General features: G+C 34.6%; 2 protein-coding genes across 2 annotated transcripts; both read right to left on the bottom strand.

Moving 5' to 3' along the window:
• Window positions 1-49: 49 nt before the first annotated feature.
• LOC128994765 (DNA fragmentation factor subunit beta-like) lies at window positions 50-25895 on the bottom strand. Its single transcript, XM_054419528.1, has 7 exons — window positions 25684-25895; window positions 12731-13048; window positions 9801-9930; window positions 7963-8157; window positions 6985-7357; window positions 6203-6418; window positions 50-2167 (listed from the first exon to the last, which is right to left on the bottom strand). Exons 2-7 carry the CDS (start codon window positions 12842-12844, stop codon window positions 2098-2100), a joined length of 1098 nt encoding a protein of 365 aa, XP_054275503.1. The 5' UTR covers window positions 12845-13048; window positions 25684-25895; the 3' UTR covers window positions 50-2097.
• On the bottom strand, window positions 22172-23284 carry LOC128995564 (uncharacterized). Its single transcript, XM_054420582.1, has one exon. The coding sequence runs from the start codon at window positions 23282-23284 to the stop codon at window positions 22172-22174; it is 1113 nt and encodes a 370-aa protein (XP_054276557.1).
• Window positions 25896-26030: the final 135 nt, after the last annotated feature.

The raw sequence follows: 26030 nt of genomic DNA, 5'->3' as shown, positions 1-26030 counted from the left end.
ATCAAAAGAAGACATATAGTTTACAATTTAATATTGAATTTAACCCTGATTTAGTTGGACGAGGTTATTGTAATATAGCAATTTTAGGGAAACTAATGTTTTGCAGCAAAGTCTCAGGAACACATTTACTACTACTAAAACTAAAAGATTGCATCTAAATAGTCCGTGACTAGCTGGTGCTGCTACCTAGTAACGCATTGAACAACCATCTGCAGCGCCATCTGTTCGCAATCGGTGGCGACAGCTTAAATACCGGGTTTTGACTCCCCAGTCTTCAAGCACAGATAGCCGAGAAGGCTAGGGCGTGTGTCACTTGGCCAGTGGCATTCGTCTGCTCGGGTTCGAATCCCGTCCTGTGTGGCAAATAATTGGTGACCTGTGTGTTTGTAGCGATATACTACAACCACTTGGGCATAGTGAGGTGTTCATAATCCTTGGTTTAGACATACACCTCGAAATCATCGGATTGGGCGAATCTTTTAGCTAAGTGGTTGGTAGTGTATCCTATGAACATGCAGGTCACCAATGGCCGTTTTGCTATTTTTTTTTTAAATAACCTTCCTCTCTATATCCCTTAGGGTTTTTTTCAAACAACGATATATCGTTTCATAGCACTGAAAGGGTTAATAAACTCTGATAGTATCTCAAGTTTTCATGTAGAGCAGTCAAGACAGTAAGACGATATTGGTTCTTGAAATACTTGATTAAAAGCATGATAACTTGAGTGCTCGCTCACTCCTAAAAATATAAATATCTTCACCATATATCCGTACTTATTTCCTAATGACTAATTATCACATTAATTTTAATTGTAAAATCTGTCTAGATTTTTATAGCAATTTGGCACGTTAACAATTCATTTTTTTATTGCACAATCCTAACTGTGCATTAAAAACTAAAGCTATAACATGCATATAAAATTGTTTATTTATTCAATTGATTCCTTGTAATGCAGAATATTTTTTTTCTACGTCTAGATAAATACCTAGACGTAAGTATAAATGATTTACATATCTATAATACTCAACAGTTTTGGACTATCTTCCACCAAGAATGAAAAAATTCTATCAAAATAGAACAAATGTTTAAGCAATACGTTTAACAATGTGTATTAACAATCAATGGTTGTTATTTAGAATTCTTTTTGAACCCAGTCAAACTATAGATAAAACATACTCCGCTAGTATGGGGAGTATTAATCGTCCTTATGGAACAGCTGAAGCCAATTTTATTGTTAGTTCTGTCCGGTGCACTGTAGTGGTCATGTTTTGTTTACAATTTGTTTCTTGTTATTTCAGTCATTTAAAATATTGTTTTACCAAATAAAATGATATAATCATAAACAATAACTCGTTCCCTAGTTATATAACCAAACAGTAAAGCCCAAATCATGAAATTAACCCTAAAATAAAAGTAACAAAATTTTGTTACCCAGGTTCAAAATTTACAATGGGATGAGAAGTCTATTTGTTTTGGTTAGTCTATGGTCAGACTGATAGCTAGGATGGTCACTCACCTCCCTATTTGATCAATCAATCAATCAATTATTTAAGATGGGGACGCCACTACTATGTGCATATTTTATCCCAAATATGAGTGAAGGACGAACGTAGGATGAGTGGTTGTAGTCTTGTTAGTGACTAAGACCGACATATTCCTTAGACACAGCTGTTAATTTATATCCCATACAGCAAATGGCAACTCAGGGACCTAGAGTTAATAGTGGAATCCGAATACATTTTTGCCTTGGTATTGATGAATTGGTCTAATTATCAGGATAGTACTGTGGATAGTCGTAGTACTCACTAGTGCGGGCGTTAATCCACACCAGGGAGTAACACATCCAGAGTGCATTACTATTAAATATCCATAATTCGTGACCTCCTAGTAGCTGGATTACAGGACGACGCCACCCGTCCCTTTGTATTTGACAGAAATTGCTCATTTACAACAGCGCAATCTGTCAGTTGCTCACTTCAACTATGTCCATTTTGATTTTAAAAACTGATGACAACTTTAACATGGGATGGAATGTCTAGTCAAATCTATACATTTAACTAACTCAGTTATTTCAGGTTCTTCAAAACCTAGTTAACCTCATTTTGCACAGACCAATGTTCGTCCTTCACCACATTCTTTCTTGTTTTTCGGCGAGTCTTTGGTTTTGCTGAAACAAAAAATTGAAGATTCAGTGGATACATTCATTGTTAGACATGTATTTATTAACCTTTTCCTTATGTAATTTATAGCATACTTTATGTAATATCCAACAATTCAGTACCTATACAAAAGAGAGATAGCAGAATTTTTACAGTACAGGGTGTATAGTAAGTTAATTTTTTCAGTAACAACGCGTGGCGGGTACAACGTTAAGAGACATGACTAATGATACTGATAAGTAGGGGTGTGCGAGTACTCGAATCTTCGAGCTTTTTGGTCGAGCTTTTCATTATTCGGCTCGGCTCGAGGCATTTTGAAAAAGCTCGAAGTTCGAGCCGAGCTTTTAATACTAAGACAAAACACTTAATTTGGGTCATAATTGAAAACAATGTTATCACAATTCTACATTGTGCATTCGAGGTTTGATAAGCACAAACCTCAGCTCAGTCAAGACGCAATGATTATCAATCGTAATTTTGAGGAGATAGGAAAGAGACAAACAACCACCTATCGCGTTGTCTTTCTAACAGCTATTCGTATCGCATTAATACAACGCAGTGCGAGTGCGTGATTGGCTTGTTGCTATGACGACACACGGTTGCCGTGACAACCTACAGTGCGCACTGAGCACTGCGCCTTGTGTGGGAGGGGAGATTATACCAACAAACAATTTCAGGAATTCTATTTTGGGACGGATGAAAGATAAGGAAGAAACAAAAAGTGGTCACATGTGCAAATGTAGTGGGCGACACAATAAGGCTGTAAACGAGTATCGTCGTGTAGTTGTTCCTTGTTTGTTTACTTTTTCAGATTCCTTATCAAACGCCCCTATCTGCTATCTGTCTTTCTCTCTCTCTCTCTCTCTCTCTCTAACAATGTACTGATTAAACAGATTGTGGTTGAAGACTTTTCTATTTATAAGTTTACCTGCAGTTATTTTAGTTCAATCAATCCTATAACCTTTCTAATGTTTATCAAAATAATTAATTATCTGTTTTGTATTTTATTTCCTTTAAACCAACTCCTATTTACCATATGTATTTTATAGAATAAAATGTTTGTTTATAAAGTTTGACTGGCCACACAATTGTGTACCTTTTAGCGAATTTCCCATATAGGGAATAAGCTATTACCGTAGGTCTCATGGTAAGACCTGGACCCGGGACCGATTTAGTTTTTCGTTTTGAGGTCCCCAGAGGCCAAAAACACCATCCGTTCAAATTCATATATATATATATATATTTATATATATATATATATTTTTATATATATATATATATTTATATATATATATTTATATATATATATTTATATATGTGTCCGTTAGCGCGATAACTCGAGCAAAAATGATCCGATTTTGATGAAATTTGGTATAAACGTGTAAACCTACATTTATTCGAACGAGTTCGCGAACCAGCATGATCAGACTATGGGAACAGGGGTTTATGGGGGGTTTTATGGGGTAAAAATGGGTTTTTCTAATTTTTCACCCTGAAAACATAAAATTTTGTAATTTCTTTGTAAACAATTTTGTAGAGCTCAAAAAAACAAATAATTTAGTATATTGAAGCATTGTTGCATGCCTAACGGTTACGGAAAAATCGCAAAATAATGTAAATTTAAAATTACCATGTTATTCTTATGGAGAATAAATACAGTGTTGTAGCTTGCTTGTGTATGGACATAATATATTAATGAAATTTTGAAATTTTGTTTACTTCATACTGAGCTATTAATATTTCAATAAAACCCCCCTATTTTCTTCCCTGTAGCAGCAAACCTAAGTACTCATCAATATTAATGATGTTTAAATAGGAAATAAATCTGACAATTTTAAGGGAACAATTTAGTGGAACTCCAGCTGTGTATATGGAAATTCGCTTAGTCTGCAGGTTTGCTGCGGCGGGGGTATTTTATTTTGTATAAAGTAACAGTTACCTTGATGATTATATGTATCAATAAGTCGTGCGTGCTGTAGTGAATGCTTTTTATTAATACTTATTTTGATATCAAAATAAGTAATGAATAGTTAATTTTTGATAATAATACATGGGTCATTGAATACCATAATGTGATGTAGTTTCCTATTTGTAACTAGCAAATAATAATAATTGATAGTTAATTCTGGAAAATGAAAAATAGTGATCGCATTCATAAACCTGTTGTCAAAACAGCAACACGGGTGTAAGGGTTAATTGTTTCATAGGGGTACAATGGACGTGGGTGTTTCAAGGACAAAGTGTTGGGCCTCCCGGTTTAGGGGGGAGGGGTGGTGGTGAGACTGCAAGAAGGGGAGGAAACTGGTTTTGGCTATTTATTGATTAGTTCGCCGACCCTTCTAGATAACAAAATTTAGTGACAGTGTTAATTCATAGTGTTCTTTATTTCATTTCTTGTTTACTTTGTGTGTTATTCTATTAATTTTAGTGTTTTTGGTCTATTTCCTCCATATGTCAATTATATCTTTTTTAATATGCAAGTTTAATTTTTACTTGTCTCTCCACCTTTTTGGATCCAAACCAACTATGTTCTTTTTTGATTAATACGATTGATAAAACTAAAATATTTTGTGCATGGAAAACAACAAGAATAATAACGTGTGTTTTAAAATTTTTTTTGTATTTATTTATACAAAATAGAATTAAATATTCATAGTAGTTACAATATACATAATAATGTAATCGACTTGCTAGTTGTTTCAAGGTCGCGTTGCTGTTCTGTTATGAAAGACAATCTGATTGTCTCAGTCTGCACTGCATATCTCGTCAGGCCTTCAATTATCCTTTTATTTCTTGCATCTTAATTTAGTTCAGTTCAGTTCTTATCGTGATTATCTACTATTTGATGTCTTGACAATTCTCTTTTAAACATATTAAAATAACATTGTGTTTATTTAAAAATTTACTTAACAATTATTATTATGCACCTTTTTAAGAAAAAAAAAGTTTAATAATTTAGATAAGGCGACGCTAGAAAAAGCTCGGCTCGAAAAAGCTCGAGCTCGAAAATTTTTGAAAAAGCTCGGCTCGGCTCGAGGTTGAAAATCACTATTCGCACACCCCTACTGATAAGACAATTCTTTTTAGTGATTTGAACATAAAATAGTCGGGCATACAATATTCTGTGCTGTAACAGTTTAAGCTGTTGTAGTTTGCTTGAATGTGGATATATTTTAATCAAATTGGGCAATTTTGTTCATTACTAAGCTATCAACATTTCTACACGGTGGCGCAAAAAGGATGGTAGGTTTTAAAATAAACATAACACAAATGATTTTACACATAAATTTTACTGACTTACGTTTCTGGCCACTTTCAAACTCCCTATTACATAAAATAACCTTGTAAGTTACAAATTTGCTAGTAGGCTATGTTGATAAAACCATAAAAAAATTTTAAAATATATAAATAGAAAGTAGTGGACTTTGAAGTACTGATGCTCATACGGTCTCCATGTTTTGTCGAGTAACTGCCGTCCAGTAGATTTACCACGACGGACCCTGTTGTCCGAGATGCAGTCACCCAACGTAATGTGATCTGCGAATAGGAACCAGTCCCATACGGGCTACGCCAAAATGTTGTCGAAACAGCCGTTGCAAAGAAATAAAAGATTCACTGTTTCTGAAAAAAAAACTGTTCCACAGCTAAAATGCAGTGTTCCACTGTCCACTGCACCATATCACTGCAAATTTGGTACCACGGTCGACTAACAGACGGCCAGTAGTGGACCCGAACCTCCCCCCAACTACTAATACTACGCAGTTCAAATCCGACCATCCTTTTTGCGCCACTCTGTATAAAAAATACACCTCATTTGCTTCCCTGTAGCTGCAAACCTAACCTATTGAAATTAATGTTAATGACTATTTTAGAAAGGAAATACATCTGACAACTTAATGGAATATTGTAGTGGGAATCTAGTAGTGTAAATGGAAATTCGCTTAGGCAGGTTTGCTGCAGCAGGGGTGTTATTTATTGAATACATTGGCTACAACTGGTCCATGAAGGTGGGACGTCTACTTTGGTATCCAGAATCAACTTACCATTGAACATTGACAGTAAACATGTTGGGATCACACTGAGCGGAGTGGTGTTTCCCTTTGTCATGACACACGATGTGGACTAATCTGAGGTTCTGGCTGGTGAACAGTAGTGAGTAGAAGTACGGAACGTTCACCTCACAGTCCTTGTCTCTGTTGCAGACGACAAACTCTGCGGCATTCATCAACGCAGGAATGATGCTGCGCGACCTCTCAATGCTGCCACACACAGAAAAATCATAAGTTTCTGACGATAGTTGAATTTTGTACCTTTAAATCTGGAATTTCAATATTAAATCTAATTTAGGTACAGATTTCATTTTAACTGCAAGTTACAGTACAGTACAGTACTCAAATTCAAATCTGAAGAATGCTGGTTTGATTCTAAGCAAGTTACCAGACCCAGACGACGTTTATTATTGGGCTATCACACATTGAATCACTTAATGACACTTTCTAACAACAGGTTGACGTTCAGGATACAACAACTTCCTAACCACCATTAGGCCTGAAGAAAAATCTCTCTTCCTTGGTTGAGAATGCAGTCAGTGACTGTGAAATACTCCAATATTTTGTGTACAAGTATAAGGTTAAAGGTTATACAGTAGTTGGTTATAGTTATACAGTAATAAAGTTTTTTGTTTCTTGTGCCCACATTCATGTAGGCCACTAAAGAATTCTTAGGTCTAAGTTAGATAGTAAAAAGATCAAGATTTGCACTATTCCTTTAGTTAAACCAATAAAATGTCAATGACGTTGAAAACAATTAAATTTAAAAAACTTACCAATGATCAAGATTCCAAGTTGAAAAGACAATTCTTTCCTCTCTGCTCGTGTAGGGGTTGATCAAATGGCTTTTCCCTCCATTGTACAAACACTCCTTACTTTTCCAGACTCCAGAGCATTTAAACTCGCCAGTATCATTACACAGAGCTCCTTCAGCACTACGGTCGAAATAACAGCCAAAATATTTATCTTTATTTAATGTTTTTGAGAGGTTTGTAAATATGTCATCTAATATATCTCTAAACTCATTATTATTTGTGTATAAAGAGGACTTTTTCATGTCACTCTTTGTCTTATATAGGTAGCCTCGTACTCTTTCCTGACTTCGGCGGAACATGAACGCTTCTTTGGTGGTTGCGTTGGTTTCCAGACCTGTAAAAATGTCTTAGTTAAACTCCTGAAAATGCAATTATTGGAAAAACCATGTACCTACATGCAGACAACACCACATTTATAGTACAGTTTCACAAACTCTGTATAACGTAGAGCAGAAGGGTGCAAAGTTTGAGAAATACCAGGTAAAAAAATAGGAGCGAAAATATGCAAAAATAAAACTGTGACATAAAGAGGTAGCCTACTAAATTTACAGGACCATAAAATTGAAATACAAAAATGTAGGCTAACTAATTTAAAAAAACTATGTGACTTTTTTTCAAATAAAATTCTAAATTATGAGTGGTACTAAACGACAGATTGACACGCTAGGATGCCAGCTAGCACTACTGTCGGCTAGCCTACTATGCATGTATTGTGTACTATCAAAGCTGCCCAGTTTTGTAGTAATAAATAACACCAGTATAGGTTTTAAGTGGAACTTGCCTAAAAGTTTTTCACTGGTTCGCCGAACAATTCCAACCGACAGGTTATTAGGTAACTTACTGGTTCGCAGGAATTTACTGTTGGAGAACTCAGAACTGCAAGAAAATAATTGACGATTTATTTTTCGAATAAGATCCCTACCATGGAAGCCTACTTACCCAAAAACCAGTCGGGGTCATCATCTTTTCTACTGAAAAATGTTTTGCAATCAGTGCTCTTTTTGTCACTCAAAACTTCAGCCAGAACTCGAACTTTTTCTTTGATGTTTTCATCAAAAAACTCTCGAACTTTTTCACCAGCCCGGAGAAAATCAATGTTGACATATCTTAGTGTGTTATAAATCAAATCAGCACCTGAAAATTTAAAAAAATGTCATTCAACATGTGAATTATTGGTAGGCCTAAGTTTTTTTTTAACTTTATTTAATTTACAATCTGTTCAAGTTGAACAATTAGCAAATGATATAAAATACAAAAATAACTTGAAGAACATGAGCTAGTGATTGACCACTGTCAACACTAGCTAACAAAGAGAATTTTGATAACACTTAGCAGAGTCTGAATGGTAGGTCCAATATCGTATGTCGCTTCAGTCTGTAAATGGTGTTGTGATTGTCCAGTAAATTAAGTGGAAGATGATTTGAATGATTTTCCAATTTTATAATGTATTTTTCACTAGATTTTGTAATTTCTTCTTTGACTGTTCGAATTTGAAGATCATTGTGAAGTGTTCTGTTGGTAACAAACCAAGGAGCGTTGACAATTTTACGTAATAATTTTGATTGGTAACGATGAATAATTTCAATGTTTGAGGTACTTGCTGATCCCCAAAGCTGAATACCATAAGTCCTAATTGGTTTTAGAACTGTTTTGTACAGTAACAATTTATTTTGTGTACTGAGTTTTGATTTAGATCCAAGAAGCCAATTAAGTTTAGTTGTTTTTAAATTTAGATGTTGTCTTTTAGTCCAGATATGTGCCTTCCAATTAAGCTTTGCATCTAAGTGCATGCCCAAGTATTTTATTTCTGTTACTTGAGGGAGGTGAATATTGTTCATGGATACTGGAGGACATGTAGCCTGATTTAAGGTAAAAGTAATGTGTGCTGATTTATTTTCATTAATTTTGAACCTCCATGTTTTAAACCAATGTGAAATTTCATCCAAGTTTAGCTGTAAATTTGCTGTAGCCTCTGGGTGTAGCCAAACGTGACCCCCATTCTTGATGCTTTGCATTAAAATCACCCCCTGCAATTAACATAGAAAAATTAAATTGACATTTAGTATCAAATTTCCTAAAACAAACCTCAACTTTCATCATTCATTCCCTATTAACTAGTGGAGGCGTATACTAGACGTCAGATGTGTGGAAAGCTTTTTTATAACTACGGAATAAAATTACCACATGTCTCATGGTAAGACCTAGACCCGGGACCAATTCACTTTTTTATTTTGATGTCCCCACAGGCCAAAAACACCATCTGTTCAATTGCATGTAGCCTATATAGTGTGTGTATATTTCTGCAAAATAAATTGTATAAAGATTATCCAATTTTGATTTAATTTGGTAAACATGTGAACCTAGGTTTATTTGAACAATTTCGCTAACCAGCATGATCAGACTATCGGAAGAGTGTGTTGCAGGGGGTTTTACTGATTATAAAAATAATTTTTCTCATTTTGTTTGGCCCTAGTAGATATAGAATTTCCCAATTCCTCTCCAAATAATTTTGTAGAGAGAAAAAAAATTACAATTAAGTAGGCCTATCTTGAAGTGTTTTTATAAGGTTGCTGGTTACGGATAAAATAAGTTATTCTTATAGAGAATAAAGTCATATGAGGCAAATGGAAATTTGCTGAGTACCTATGTAAGTTTGCTGCAGCGAGGGTATTTTATTTATGTTTAATCTACTCAGGGTGGTTGTGGTCTCAGAGCTGGTGGGTTTGGGTATGTTTGTGGAAATATGGGAAATTTGCTAAAATCAAATATTTTCTTACCTGTTAAGAAATCTTCATTGTCCTGTTTTAACAATAAGACTGATTGTGCTGGTAAGGTTACAAAATACTCTTCAGACTCTACTTCCGTTCCATCTGGTAGAAAAACTCTAACATTAGACTTTGAGGGAATCTGAAAAGAACAAGTCTTAAGTTTTATTAAATGTAATCCCATTGTTGGTTAAATATTTAAGTGCAATTTTAGTTTATTTCATGTGCAGGCTTTTCTTTATAAAGAACTAGTTAACCACCCGTGCTCCGCCACGGGAATATTGTCAGCAATAAAAGAAATAATAATTAACAAATACTGTTTATCTTTGTATTTTATTTAGGGGTTGTTTAATTTTTACATGAAATAGAACTGATAGTTTGCCTGTATAAACTATTTTATGTTAATCAAACCGATATATTATTTTAACCAAATGAATGTTTTATATTAATTCGAGTTTCATTTGAAAAATAAATAGTATATGAACTGGGCAATGCTGATAACCTAATAAGCAGCTATTTATGATATTTAGATAATTTGTTCAAGTATATTCCTATATTCGTCGTTTTTTTTCATTACATTTGTTGTATAGAATAAAGATAGTCACTTAGCCTACATGTAAATCACGCATCAGCAGTTGGTCACTTTACACGAATCTTTGACCCATACTGTGAGTAAAAGCTGTGTTTACGACGTATATATAACTTTGGCCATACTTTGTTCAATGTATTAATGGTCCAATTTGATGGAAAAGGAGTCGTGGATTTTAAAACTATGTAGACTACCACTACCAGAAAGATGTTGATTCAAGTGAGACTTAGAACTGGCCATTTCAAATGCAGATTTGTATTATATTTTACTCAAATAGTTTTTTTGTCTCTTTTGACCCTTAATACTTTTTTATAGTCGCCGTTGATAAGATTTTCCTTAAACTCTAAATGTTGATAAGGAGTTCATTTTACCTTCCCCTTGTGACAACATAAGAAAAAAATATTTATGTCCCAGTTAGTCTGTTATGACTCAATCAAAATTCATAGATTTGCAGTACTGACAAATCCAATCTAACGACCCCAATTCAAAAAAATTGGTATTTTTAGAAGGGACTTCCAGAGCACATTTAACACCATCACTGCTCTTTACCTTTTTAGTTCGATGGTTCTCTACATGTTTTTTTTCGTTCTGTATGTCTCTTTACGCCCGGTTAATGATTACCTTTTCTTTTTCTTTTTGTACTTTTCACATCCTGGGGTTAATGATAAAGTTGTGTAACGCTATAATGACCCGAGTCAACATTGCCATTAAACATCAAGTCAGATACTTCTTCGCCAGAACCGAAATTGTAAGTCACAGTTTCTCAAGCAACTTCCCTGTGTAGGCCTACTCGAAAAAATATAGTTAGGGTATAGTTCACTGATAAATTGTAGTTCCAAATATCCCAGCGTACTCGCCATCTCGAGAAGGTAAAATTTGGATGTCGAACACCGATCTTGAGTAAGATTAATCACTTACGATAACATGTTTGTATGTTTACCAATCATTAGCAATTATCTGTACAACTTGCAAGCGGATTTCACTATGATTGTTCTGGTGGCTATAGAGAATAAATTATATTGATCAAAACAATAAGTTTCCGTCCCCTAATATGGGTATTATTTCACATTCCATACTCAAACTTAAACTCAATTACCACGTTCCTTCAGATCACTTGGCAGGAAAACTAAAACATTTTTGTGTCCCAGTTAGTCTGTTCTGACTCGAAATTCATAGATTTGAAGTAGTGACAAATCCAATCTAACGACCCCAATTCAAAAGAGTTGGTATTTTTTTGTAGGGACTCCCAGAGCACATTTAACACTAACACCGCTCGTTACCTTTTTAGTTCGATGGTTCTCTACAATTTTTTTCGTTCGGTATGTCTCTTTACGCCCGGTTAATGATTACCTTTTCTTTTTCTTTTTGTACTTTTCACACCCTGGGGTTAATGATAAAGTTTTATAACGCTATAATGACCGGAGTCAACATTACCATTAAACATCAAGTCACATACTTCTTCGCCAGAACCGAATGGTAAGTCACAGTTTCTCAAGCAACTTCCCTGTGTACTTGAAAAAAAAAATCACTGATATATTGTAATTCCACGTATCCCAGCCACATTGAGAAGGTAAAGTTTGGTACCACTGAACGTCTAACACTGATCTTGAGTAAGATTCGTCACCTACTATATAATGTTTGTATGTTTCCCACTCATTAGCAATTATATGTACAACTTGCAGAGCGGATTTCCCCATGATTATTCTGGTGGGCGTAGAGAATAAATTATATTGATCAAAACAATAAGTTTCCGTTCCCTACTATGGGTATTATTTCACATTCCATACTCAAACTTAAACTCAATTACCATTTTCCTTCAGATCACTTTGCAGGAAAACTAAAACATTTCAAAAATAAGTTAACAAATACACTTTCCTTGATCAAAATCGTGTGTTTATAAACAGAAACTCCAAGTTTAATAATTGCATACTGAAAGTGAGGTTATAAAAATAATAACAAATGTCTGACAAACATTAAAACAGCTGACGAATAATTTATAAACTGTGTATTATATTCTTCAATAAGAATTGTATTGACTCGACCTTTAAAGGGCTGTAGGTCGTAGCCCTTAGAAAAAACGTAAATTCTAAGGAAGTTCGGCAAATCTACACACTATCCCCTTTAATTTGAGACATAAATCTTGTAGATCGGTCCAGTAATTACTGAGAAAACAGTGTTACAACTGTGTATTAAATATATAGATACTGTACTAAAATGTTGTTAAAACTTTGTGCTTATTTATTATGATTTAAATGTAGGTAACAAGCTAACAACAAAGCCTAAACAAAGCTCTGTCATAATTTAGTAGTTCCCAAAAATATTTCAGTATCCAAGTACCTAATATAAATCGTACCTGTAGCTTTGTTCTCCCTTTATTGACCAACTCTTCTAAGGTTTTACAGGCCACTCCGACTATTCTAGATCGTTTCGCATCTGACACCTTGAATCCTTTCATCGTGCCTTTCATGGTGTCAAAAACCTGAGTCTCAAATATTCAATCTGATACTTGAATAAGACCCATTGATACCAAAATATCTCGTAAAAACCATAGTTCAGGATCCATGTCGTTTACTTCACTGCTGTCAATTATGAGGGCGAAGGAGTAGAGCAATAATGCTTGAGCCGTAACAAAAAATAGAAGAAAGCAGGCTGCATCAATAGCAACACTGATCTGGAACAAATTAAATACAACATAATAACCTATGAAAAACTATAAAAAAAAATTGGAACTAAAATATTTCATGACGCCTATGAGCGTAGGGTCTATAGCTACAAATAATGCAACACAGTTCTGCTATAAGGGTCGCCATAGATCTTGACCGATGAATCGGCACTACTAGCCATCTGAAATAAACCCTTACTATGGTTTATATTCTAATCTTATCTTAAACAATAATAATTTGAGGACAGAGGTTTTAAAGCATGAGGTTTAATGGTACATAAGTTAAATGATTAATATAGGGTTACAAAAAAATTGTTCAGGGGTGGGGATTCGTGCTGGCCGAATCAAAAGATTTCCAATTTAAATTTTCAATGAGTATGGTAAATTATAAATTTAATAATCTTTCAAAAACAATAAATTAAATAGGAAGGATTTTGATTTTAATTAATGGAGGTAAATAGGGTCCAAATGGATGCTTGAGGAGTCTATAAGTTAGTCTGAGTTAATAAATGGAATGTTCTCACCAATCTTCTGTAATAATAATTTTCTTCTTAGTTTAAAGGCTTAAATTCTTCTTTCTTCGGTTAACTTAATTTGGATATTTTGCCAATACTTTACTTTATATTTTCATAATTTATTTCACAACTAATATAGTTTCTATGTGCTCTTCTTGAATAGCTAAACTGCACTCTCCTTTTCATTGTTGTAAATCATATCAAGTTATGGGGTTCACATAAATAAAAACATGGTTGAATTTTATTAATAGGTAATCTTGAACCCAGATGGATGGTCTTCTGATTGGAGGATTTGTTTTTGAATAATAATTTTGGATAAGCCAATGAATAAATTTTGATAGTAAATTATATATATGTTGAGACAATATGGTTTTAATAATATTAAAAATGGACATGGATAAATATTGAAAATATAACAAGATTGAGTTTGAAAATAAAATAAGGACTATAATTATAAACATTGAATTTTGAGTCATTACAATATCCCCTCAGAAAATATGTAATTAAATTTTTAATGACATATTTTCGCTAAATGACGAAAAATATATTTAACATTATACAGCAAATAACAAATATTGAGATGAAATTGGGTTGAAACAAAAATCTAACAAACTTAACATTAAGGTTTAACTAGAACAAATTTCAGTTGGAAAGAACATAACAATAAAATAATTCTAAAATAGCAAAATGATTACTATCCCCTCCTATCTTCTACAAACATTAAAAAACATAACATTAATTTAAGTGGTTAAAACAATTTTTTTTATTTTTTACATAATAAATGAATGGAGTGATGAACAAATGTTGAAATATGAAATGAACATGAGACATATATAAGAGATGTATGATTCTTATAGGTACCATGGAATACATTAAATGAATAGTTGTTTGTGATTGCTTGATGATAACCTCTTATAACTAAATACATTAAATTTGTGATTATGACTATAGTTTAACTATTAGGACAGAGGTAACTGGAGAAATTGGCTTGTTCACTCACTGCTTGTGTGGGTATGATTTAAAATTCTTCCTTTTTACGACAATGTTTACTGGGTTAAGCGCACATTACAGTTTATCTTCTATCTTCGGTTATGGTGTGTAGATCGGTTCCATGTATTTCTTCATGGAGGATATATGATAGGGTCCATATAATTTATCATTGTAGAGATCACTTATGTGGTATGTTGATGGTCCAAGTATTGGGGAAATCGGTTTGAAGGTCTTCATGTAATTGTGGGTCTGTGGTTCTTTCTTGGGTAAGTGATATTCTTTGTACATTGTAAAATAGTTTTCTTCATTGTTATAGTAGTTATCATATGGCCTTTGGCAATTGCCTATATCTATTTGACATACTTGTCCCATTTTAATACTCATGTCACATTTTAGATTAATATCAGTATCATTAATTGTTAAACTTAATTTATTTTCATTAGAATCTATCTTTAGTCGGAGTTCTGTTAATGTGTCCATACCAAATATCACAGGTTTAATTAAATTAGGTATAATAAGAAATTGAAGCCAGATGGTCTGATGTTCAATGGTTACAGGGGCATAAATGATTCTTGCAACACGTTTTGATTTTTCACCAGTAGCTGTAGTTATTGTCGTATTAGACAAAGGAAGTTCTTCAAATGGTTGAATTATTTTTTGATTCTCTTTGAAACATTGTTCGGAAATACATGTTATTGTAGAACCAGTATCGATTAATGCTTTTGTTGGGAGATTATTGATTCTAATATCTATTTCAGGGCATTTAACTGGTTTGGATACAGGAAATTTATTATTTTCAGTGGGTTCATTTAATAAAAAATCTTGATCACACATTATATTATTTATCGAAAAATTGTTAGGGTTATTTAAAGAATTATTTTCGAGGATATTTGCTGTTGATATCGCTGTAGTTGTTATGATGTTGGTAGTTGATGGTCCTCGGCTTACATCTACAGCGACGGGTCGTTTCCCTGGCTGGTGTATGAGGGGTTGAAATTTGTTGGAGATCTTTGTTGTGTTGCTGTGTCATGTGGACTGTCTTGACTTATCATGGCACATACTTGTTTTTGCTCATTTGTAGGATATGGTTTGCTGTTATTGTAATAGTATTGATTAGGCCTTTGGTGGTATCGGTTTTGATCAGTGAGCGTATTGGTATAAGGATGCTGTCTGTGGTTTTGATTGTAGTTTTTGCGAGGATCATGTCTGAAACGGTTGTATGGCTGATATTGGTGTTCTCTAGGTTCTTGATGTTCTTGGTGTGGTGTCCGTATAGCATAAGATGATGTTTTTGGTTGATAGGCTCGATGGTTAATATCAGAGCTATATGGTGGAGTCTTGTTACGATGTGTAGGACTATTTGGTCGGTGATCCATCAGGGTGTCTACCAGATTTCTCAAATGGAATTCCCGACTTTTTCCCGACTTTTCATTACCATTTTTATATAAATCCCGACCAAAAACTCGGTCCATTCTCCATGTTACTACACCTTTTTCCGTCTCGCGGTCACGGTACCTTCGTCAACATATGTTGTCACTTACGACCCAGCAAAATCACTGACGATCGAAACGTATCACATGCCAAGAAAATCCCGTATTAAATGTAGGTGTGTGTGAAGCAGCAAAACATTTCAACTCAAAGCAACGATTTGATTTAAAAAAATGTTGATGTAACTCGATTCGAAGCAACATGGAATTTTTATATTCATACTTCTCAGTGGAGTGAAATATCTGTTTTCAATCATACATTAGAAGAACCAGTATTTCTGGAAATATCAGTGAGCTTCTTGCCTATTTCATAATTTTTACTTGCAGCATCATGTTGTTAAGTATGTTACCTATTTTATTTTATTCATTTTATAAATTAAGATATGTTTGGGTGTAAACAAATAAAAACCTTTGTAAGATTTAAATACTGAATCTTTCAATTGGTTTACATTGATAAAATAAGAGGATAGAATCAGAACTACAAGGTATACATAACTTCTTGTATGGCGAAGCAATGTCTCAGTGTATGCCATGTACTTGGATGGCATTAACCTGTATGGTCAAGCAATGTCTCAGTGTATGCCATGTACTTGGATGGCAATAACCTGTATGGCTAAGCAATGTCTCAGTGTATGCCATGCACTTGGATGGCAATAACCTGTATGGTCAAGCAATGTCTCAGTGTATGCCATGTACTTGGATGGCAATAACCTGTATGGTCAAGCAATGTCTCAGTGTATGCCATGTACTTGGATGGCAATAACCTGTATGATCAATAAAAGGTTACATTACCTGCAGACTGCCTTGTGGGTTTTGTTAATCCAGTAGGATTACGTACGTTTCGGCAAATATATTGCCATCATCAGATCCAGAACTTGAAGGTTAAAATCTTGGTTTTTCGACACACATGGTCACGTCAAAGTTTAAAATAGAACACATACACAAAACGAACATTAAATACATGTAGGCCTACTATTAAAAAACCGAACAGGATGTAATATGATGCAAGCATCTCTCTTGCCGAGTCTCGACTGACAGGTAATGTAACCTTTTATTGATTAGCTAACGTGGTTTAGAAAAACAACTACATTATGAAGTAACCTGTATGGTCAAGCAATGTCTCAGTGTATGCCATGTACTTGGATGGCAATAACCTGTATGGTCAAGCAATGTCTCAGTGTATGCCATGTACTTGGATGGCAATAACCTGTATGGCTAAGCAATGTCTCAGTGTATGCCATGTAGCTACTTGGATGGTAATAACTTGTATGGCTAAGCAATGTCTCAGTGTATGCCATGTACTTGGATGGTAATAACTTGTATGGCTAAGCAATGTCTCTGTGTATGCCATGTACTTGGATGGTAATAACTTGTATGGCTAAGCAATGTCTCAGTGTATGCCATGTACTTGGATGGTAATAACTTGTATGGCTAAGCAATGTCTCAGTGTATGCCATGTACTTGGATGGTAATAACTTGTATGGCTAAGCAATGTCTCTGTGTATGCCATGTACTTGGATGGTAATAACTTGTATGGCTAAGCAATGTCTCAGTGTATGCCATGTACTTGGATGGTAATAACTTGTATGGCTAAGCAATGTCTCAGTGTATGCCATGTACTTGGATGGCAATAACCTGTATGGCTAAGCAATGTCTCAGTGTATGCCATGTACTTGGATGGCAATAACCTGTATGGCTAAGCAATGTCTCAGTGTATGCCATGTACTTGGATGGTAATAACTTGTATGGCTAAGCAATGTCTCAGTGTATGCCATGTACTTGGATGGTAATAACTTGTATGGCTAAGCAATGTCTCAGTGTATGCCATGTACTTGGATGGCAATAACCTGTATGGCTAAGCAATGTCTCAGTGTATGCCATGTACTTGGATGGCAATAACCTGTATGGCTAAGCAATGTCTCAGTGTATGCCATGTACTTGGATGGCAATAACTTGTATGGCTAAGCAATGTCTCATCTCAATGAATAGCTTATATAATTAATGTCAATCATTTGAATAATGTCAATAAGTTATATGGATACTGATAGTCAAAGTAACATTATCAATGTAACAGTCAACTACGTATATGGATACTGATTCAATGACGTATAGACACTGATTCAAAAAGCTATTTGGATAATGATTCAATAACGTATATGGATACTGATTCAATACCGTATATAGATACTGATTCCATAATGTATGGATGCTGATTCAAAAACGTATATTATGGACACTGAATGCCCATGATTCAAATCGTTATTTTGATCATCACTGAATCGAATTGGAATTCCGATGCATTTTCGTTTCATCCCCCACCCCTTAAATGTAATCCCGTCCCAATGATCAGGAATATAAGATCCAGAACATTTTTTTAAAGTTTTGGGACCCGTTCATCCCTAATTTTGAAAGGTTAGATTATTCCCGACTTTCGGCCGAAATTCATGACTTTTTCACGACTTTTCCCGACCCTTCAAAATCCCCGACTTTTTCCCGATTTTCCCGGAATTCCCGACTGGTAGACACCCTGTCCATATTATGGTAGTTCGCAGGTTTGCTCCTTTTGGGTCCATCTCGGATATCTTCTTTTTGCAGAAGTCTTTCGAATGCTCGAATTGTTGTCACGTTCTGTACTTGAATGCTATCTTGGATGAGTTGATCAAATCGTTCGCTTAACAGGATCACTATTTCCTCTTCAGTCATTTGTGGTGTAATAGACTGTAGCAATAGGACTCTCTCAGTAAAATATTCAGTTCTGTTGAGCGTTCCATTAGGTTTGTAATGTTCGGCTTCAATCTTGCTACGTACTCCTCTTTGTACTTCACGGCTCCAGTATTTCATGGTGAATTCTTCGGAGAATCTTTCCCAACTGTTAATGTCTGCCTTAACCAGTTGAAGCCATCTGGACGCTGGTCCTTCAAAACTGACGTCGAGCAGATCTTTCAGAATTTCAACAGGGTCGTTATTAGGATTTCTTTCTATCCTTTTGGCGTAGAACCGTTTAAGTTTTTGTAGATATTCATTTGGATTTATAGTTCTTCCATTGAATTTAGGGATTTGTCTTTCCATTGGGTCAGATCCCGAACATATGATTTGAATAGGATTGTCGTTCCGGATTGGTGAATGATGTTTCAGTTTTAGTGACTGTACTTCACTTTCACATTTGTTTAGAGTTTCAGTAATAGTTTTAATTTCGTTTTGTTGTTCTTGGATAAGATTATTTTGTATGTGTAATTTAGGAACAATTTCATTGTGGATGGATTGTGCATAATATTTAGCAATATTTTCACTGTCGGTTTTTGTTTGTAGCACTAATGCTTTCATATTTTGTTCTAACTTTTGTTCTTGTTGTTCCAAGTTATTAGTTACAAATGTCTGGATATTTATTTTTGATTCGTCAATTTGATTTGTGATTTGAAATTGAAATTCTTTGTTTTCTTGATTTTGGGACTGTTGGTTAGCTTTTAGGACATTTAATTCCTGGCGAAATTCACTTTGTGTTGTTCTAATGTCATTTATTTGTTCTGTTAGAATTTTTTGACATGATTTTATCTCACGGTTTAGCTCTATTCGGGTCTGATCTAATTTTTGGTTTAGTTGTGTGTTGGTTTGATCAAGTTTAGTGTTAAACTGTTCTAGAAAATTAAATATTTTGTTCAAATCCGGTTGTTCAGTAGTTTGCGTAGCTTTAACTTCAGGTGGTTGAGAAGTTGCGTGTGTGAACGTTGGTATTACGTCATTGGGACGGTTTTCAATGGTCGGAGACTCGGTCTCTAACAGCTGGAAACTTGCTTCGGGCGTCTTCGTTAACCCTCGGATGATTCCGTGTGTCGATGTGGTTCTAATATCAGCTGACTGTGAATGTGTGCTTTGATTGGCTGCGGGTCTTTGGTGTACTTCAATAATCTCGGCCCGGTCCGTTGATTCTGATTGGTCGCTCTCGTTCCGGTTCAAATCTTCGACACTGGGTCCACTGGGATTGAAACGTTCCGAACCCGAACCGGTGTTAGATTCATCTTGGCCTTCTACATAGGTTAGGTTTTCCATTTCTTCTGTTGACAGATTTGACGATTCGTCTGATTCGTGTTGTTGAAATGATAATGCAGGATAACGTCTCGGTTGTCTCAAATTATAGTGATTATCGTTATCGTTGTTAGCCATTTTGTTTACGACGGTGTAAGGGAACAGGGATATTATAGGACAAGTTGGGTATCGTTATAACAATAATGAGCTAGGCCTAAGCTTTACGACATGAAATAAATCTGTTTTACCTTATAGTAGCCTATTTATTTTTAGAATTACAAGTCGTTTAGTTAGTACCTAATATTGGTGGGACATAAGTTGTGGGAAATCGGGATTCTTAATCCTACCTAACTATTTAAGAGTAGGCCTAACATACGTAAGTAGCCTATTAGCCTATTGGTATTTATTAGCCTATTTTAGATTGTCTCAACATACGATTATGAAATCTTTTGATTCAAGCCCCACGTTGGGCGCCATTGAAATAAACCCTTACTATGGTTTATATTCTAATCTTATCTTAAACAATAATAATTTGAGGACAGAGGTTTTAAAGCATGAGGTTTAATGGTACATAAGTTAAATGATTAATATAGGGTTACAAAAAAATTGTTCAGGGGTGGGGATTCGTGCTGGCCGAATCAAAAGATTTCCAATTTAAATTTTCAATGAGTATGGTAAATTATAAATTTAATAATCTTTCAAAAACAATAAATTAAATAGGAAGGATTTTGATTTTAATTAATGGAGGTAAATAGGGTCCAAATGGATGCTTGAGGAGTCTATAAGTTAGTCTGAGTTAATAAATGGAATGTTCTCACCAATCTTCTGTAATAATAATTTTCTTCTTAGTTTAAAGGCTTAAATTCTTCTTTCTTCGGTTAACTTAATTTGGATATTTTGCCAATACTTTACTTTATATTTTCATAATTTATTTCACAACTAATATAGTTTCTATGTGCTCTTCTTGAATAGCTAAACTGCACTCTCCTTTTCATTGTTGTAAATCATATCAAGTTATGGGGTTCACATAAATAAAAACATGGTTGAATTTTATTAATAGGTAATCTTGAACCCAGATGGATGGTGTTCTGATTGGAGGATTTGTTTTTGAATAATAATTTTGGATAAGCCAATGAATAAATTTTGATAGTAAATTATATATATGTTGAGACAATATGGTTTTAATAATATTAAAAATGGACATGGATAAATATTGAAAATATAACAAGATTGAGTTTGAAAATAAAATAAGGACTATAATTATAAACATTGAATTTTGAGTCATTACACATCCTACAAGTTTTCAACAAGCTATCGTAGGACCAGTGATAAGGGTCGCGTCGTAAAGCCACCTATTGTCCACCACTGAGGGCGGCTCGACCCTCATTAGTGCCGCTCGGTCGCACTCAGTAAGGAATCTGATACCATAAAATAATTCTCTTAAGTAATAAAAATAGTTGAGAATAATAGTGATAATGAGATTTACCTTGAAATTTCGAGTATTTTTATGTAAAATTTGGAGTAAATCGGCCAATTTTCACATTTTAATTTTTCTCTAAAGACGTATGTTTAGTAATTGCCGAGTTGAGTCAAAATTTACAACAAATGACTTGAAATTTAAAGACGATATAAAACGATTATTTTCAATATTATTTTTATTCCTCAATCGAATTTTTATTCCTTCATTCGATTGACTAATACGTCGTGCTGTCTACGGCTCAGAGAAGCGTATAGCCTATACGATTGTAAGGTTGTATAACGATTAAACATTATTTATCATGAATAAATTTAAATTAACTATCCCATTTATATGTTTATATATTTATCGGATTTGGATGTCATAAAGTGATCACTGCCCTAAAGCTAACATAATTTGTTTGAAGAAGTTGGTATTGTAATATATCCAATATTATACAGAAAAATCAGGTTTAAATGTTATTTTTGGAGTTTATATAGGTGCGTTCGAGCCCAATTCAATGCAACTCAAGTATTAATACGTCCAGTAATATCTCATTATGAAAAGCGGTCATGGCGTAAAAAAATTAACAAGTACACTAACAATGTTAATAACATCAATATGGTCATTACTTACATCAATTAATTTCCGGACTTCAAATTTACAATTCCTCTATCCCAGAAAGGTCCATCTCTTCTCCTTCAGATGGTTCATCTGCACCTTCACTGTCCTCACTGTCACTTTGTCCTAAATCAACAATAACAGCATCATGGAACTCGTCAATTAATTGTTCTCTCTCAAAATACTGATCTTCAATACTTTTCACGTGACTGCAGCACTTTTTCCACTCACTGGCACCGATTTCAGATACCTTCGCTTCAACTAATCTCATAATACTGTTCATGTTAAACTGAGTGTTGCGTTCAGCTACATAACCCTTGATCTGAGACCAGATGAGTTCGATGGCATTCAAGTCAGGGTGATATGGAGGCAGACGAAGAACCGTATGACCACTGTCATTCCCCTCTAAGATTTCGTCTAGACTGTATCTCGTTGGTGGTTTATTTTGCTGGATTAGGTTGAGAAGCTCTGCCTTAAACATTGTCGGTGTGAAATCTATGTTGTGTTGAGTCAACCAGGCCTGCATGTCCGCCTTTAGAGAACTTTTTGTGGGGATTTTATCCAGTGTCACATTGTGATAAGAGGCATTATCAATAATAATTACCGATCTTGGTTTCAGATTTGGCAACAGTTTTTCTTGTACCCACTTTTCATAGTTAACAGTGTTCATGTTTTTGTGATAGTCCCCTGTACTTTGGCTGGCTTTCCACTGGAGAAATGTGTTTGGTATAAAACCATCTTCTCCACCTGCGTGTACGATGATTAGACGGTCTCCATTACCAACTGGAACATGAAGTCCACCATTTGTACTATCCTGCCATGAACTTGGAGTAACGTGATTGGTTACCACATACGTCTCGTCGGTGTACACTATTGGTCGGCCTTCCCTTCTAAATTGCCTCATTTGCCTAATAAAATTTATCCTTTTGTTTCTTATATCTTCTCTTTCAATCAGGATTCTTCTGTTATTCCTAGTCTTTCTCCACTTGAAACCCAGTTCTTTCAAAATTCGCCTCAGACTTGTGTTGGAGCCTTTGAAATCGATGGCTTCGGAAAGTCTCAATCGCAACTTCTCAACTGTCGGGACACATTTGTCAGATACATAGAAATTATGTACAGTTCTCCTAACAACTGCTTTGTTAAACTCATCCATTTCTGTAATATTCTTTTTAATTTCTCGTTTTTTATCTGGTGTCAAAAATGAAGCAGTCTCACCAGGGGGAGTGTTATTTAGTTTTACAGCTTCTTTTGTAATCCGGTGTATGGTACTTACAGAAACACCCGTTGCTCTGGAACATCTTTCCTGGCACCTTTTCACTGGCACTATGAAATTATTTTCATTCCACTGTCTAGCTTCTTCTTTAAACCCCAAAGTGCGACAATAAAAATGTTTTACAAAAACACAAGTTCATTTCAGATCACTAGACTATTAATTCGTTTCTTTAGACACCATGTTTCTTGTTCATACGATCGATTGATAGTCCAATTTATTTTAAGCGGGAGTTTTTATTACAAGATAACAAAGTTAAAAAGGTTTACACAATTTACGAGAAAATAGATCATAATGTTATATTTCTGAAACTTGACAGAACAAAAATTGTTGTAAATCACCCCAATATTCGTCGATTTGTATGTGTGTATATATATTGTAATAATTATATGATTTTTAAATAACTCCAAAATTTCGAAACCACAGATTTTTTAACTTTTAGTGATATAAATTTAACAAACTGTGTACAAATTTGAAACTTTGTAATATAACATTTGACAATACTTTCTTAAATTTGATAGGGTTCTCGTCAAAATTGAACGAACCATTTCGAAGGTGTGGGTGTGATACCGTACACTCGAGTCCACACTTATTGTTGCACGGGCAGTAGTTGTAGGAAACCAACGTTTTCAGGAAAGTACCCGCACTCCTCCCCGCGCCCATCCCAACGCTCGCCAATCCATCTGTCAAGATCTGTGGCGACCCTTATAGTCTGAATCCCACTAATCCAAATGTATGACCAATCCATACCAAAAACAACTAAGTTATAATGTGTTCTAAAATATACTACCGGTAACACTTCAGCTTATCGCACCCAGTATTACTTTTCACAGTTCCACAGAGAATCTGAGTTATCGTGTTAAATATCGATGTAGAGATTTTGATTGGGTTCTATATAGGCCTACATTACAACTAAGTTAACTTAATTTTATTTTACCAGTCACATGAAATAAATAAAAACAATAAGAATAGTTCGCTAAAACATCCTATTAAAGTTGTTTGTTTATTTTATCTTAGGTTTGAGTTGTTAAAGCTTAATACTGGTATGCATCCAGGACTACGGTACCTATCAATCCAATCTTAAAATTTAGCTAAGACCGATTAATATGACATTAATTTTAACTTAGTCAATTTAGCCAGTAGGATATCAGAAGCCAGATTCATATCGAAGGTGATAGCTTAGACAGTAACAGGTATACCACTGGGCCCTGCAATCAAAAGGGGACAATAGTGTTTAGCCAAAAAAAAATGAATTTTCATTATTTTCAAAATTAATATTTTACCACAATTGGTGATGAGGATTATGATGTCCCGTGATCCCTGATGATGTCCTGTGATTGCGGCAGATACATACAAGATTTTGCTGCGATTGCAGGTGACAAAAGTGTCCCAATGGGGAGACATTCACAATTTTGTCACGATATCGAGGAAGTTCTAAATAAGGGACGGGAGCCAATCAACTTATTCTGACGAAGGGTCGCAAGTAAGTTACCCTATATCCACCAATGGTGATAAGATACTTAGGCCTAGGCTACAGTAGGCAGCTACTTAATCGAAGTTGGGAAAATTCTTGGCCAATGCAAATTGCAATGCTTCGTCATAAGTTAGGCTGCACTTTACTTTACGTCCTACACTCATTCAAATGAAAATATCAATCGATAAGTTATATCTATATTATTCTAAGTTATGTACTGTATCTTTTGGTTAGTTAGGTAAGGTTAACCTAACCTAACTAACCAAACGATATATTGAATGAAACAATCGATAAATCAATATTTTCATCCGCTTGTTTCATTCAAATTAGTGTAGGACGTTAACTAAAGTGGGGTACACTTCCATATCTGTTGGCACTAATATCGAATGAGTACTTTTTATATCGAATGAGTACTTTTTATCGATATATCGATTAATCGATATATAACCTAACCTAACTAACCAAACTATCGAATGAGTACTTTTTATCGATATAGGCCTATCGATAAAAAGTACTCATTCGATATTAGTGCCAACAGATATGGAAGTGTACCCCTAAAGTGCAGTCGGACTAAGTTTAGACCTTGGAATCTATATCGTTTAGTGAGTTTAGATCCATTAAAATTCTTAAAAGGATGTTATAACAACTAGCCTATATAAAATCACGTAAAAAATGCATCTTTCAACTTAACTTATGGCTTTAGTCATATTAAAAGCCTAAGTTTAGGTCTAAATCAGACATAGGCCTAAGTGAGTTAACTTAATAGAATATTTCACTAGTTTCACCACAGACTAGGGTTCCCACTTACCTTCCAAATAAAGGATAAAATCATAATCCTTGCAAAAAAATGAAATTTAAAAATTCCCTTCCCAACCACATTGTAAAGTCAGGTCACATAAATTGTAAACACACATTTATGCCTATCACCATTCTGGAGTCAAGAACAATTTTCTAAATTCACGTCCTTTAGCTTGCCTATTACTTGCTGAAAGATAAAATTACTGGAAAATATTCAATAGGTTATCGTTAAAATTGTAAATAAAAATTAAATGTCTGTTCTCTGACTCTCTCGTTCCGTTCCCGTTGTGTTTTTGTTTGTGTTGTGTTATATATGTTATGACATTTTCATTTTCATTCATTATCGCTTTTGATGAA

The sequence above is a fragment of the Macrosteles quadrilineatus genome, unplaced genomic scaffold, assembly GCF_028750875.1.
Source record: "Macrosteles quadrilineatus isolate MER2022 unplaced genomic scaffold, UCM_ALF_1.0 Scaffold_5__1_contigs__length_97177068, whole genome shotgun sequence".
NCBI lineage: Eukaryota > Metazoa > Arthropoda > Insecta > Hemiptera > Cicadellidae > Macrosteles > Macrosteles quadrilineatus.
The sequence above is the reverse complement of the archived record's forward strand: the minus strand, read 5'-3'. Positions and strand labels throughout refer to the sequence as shown.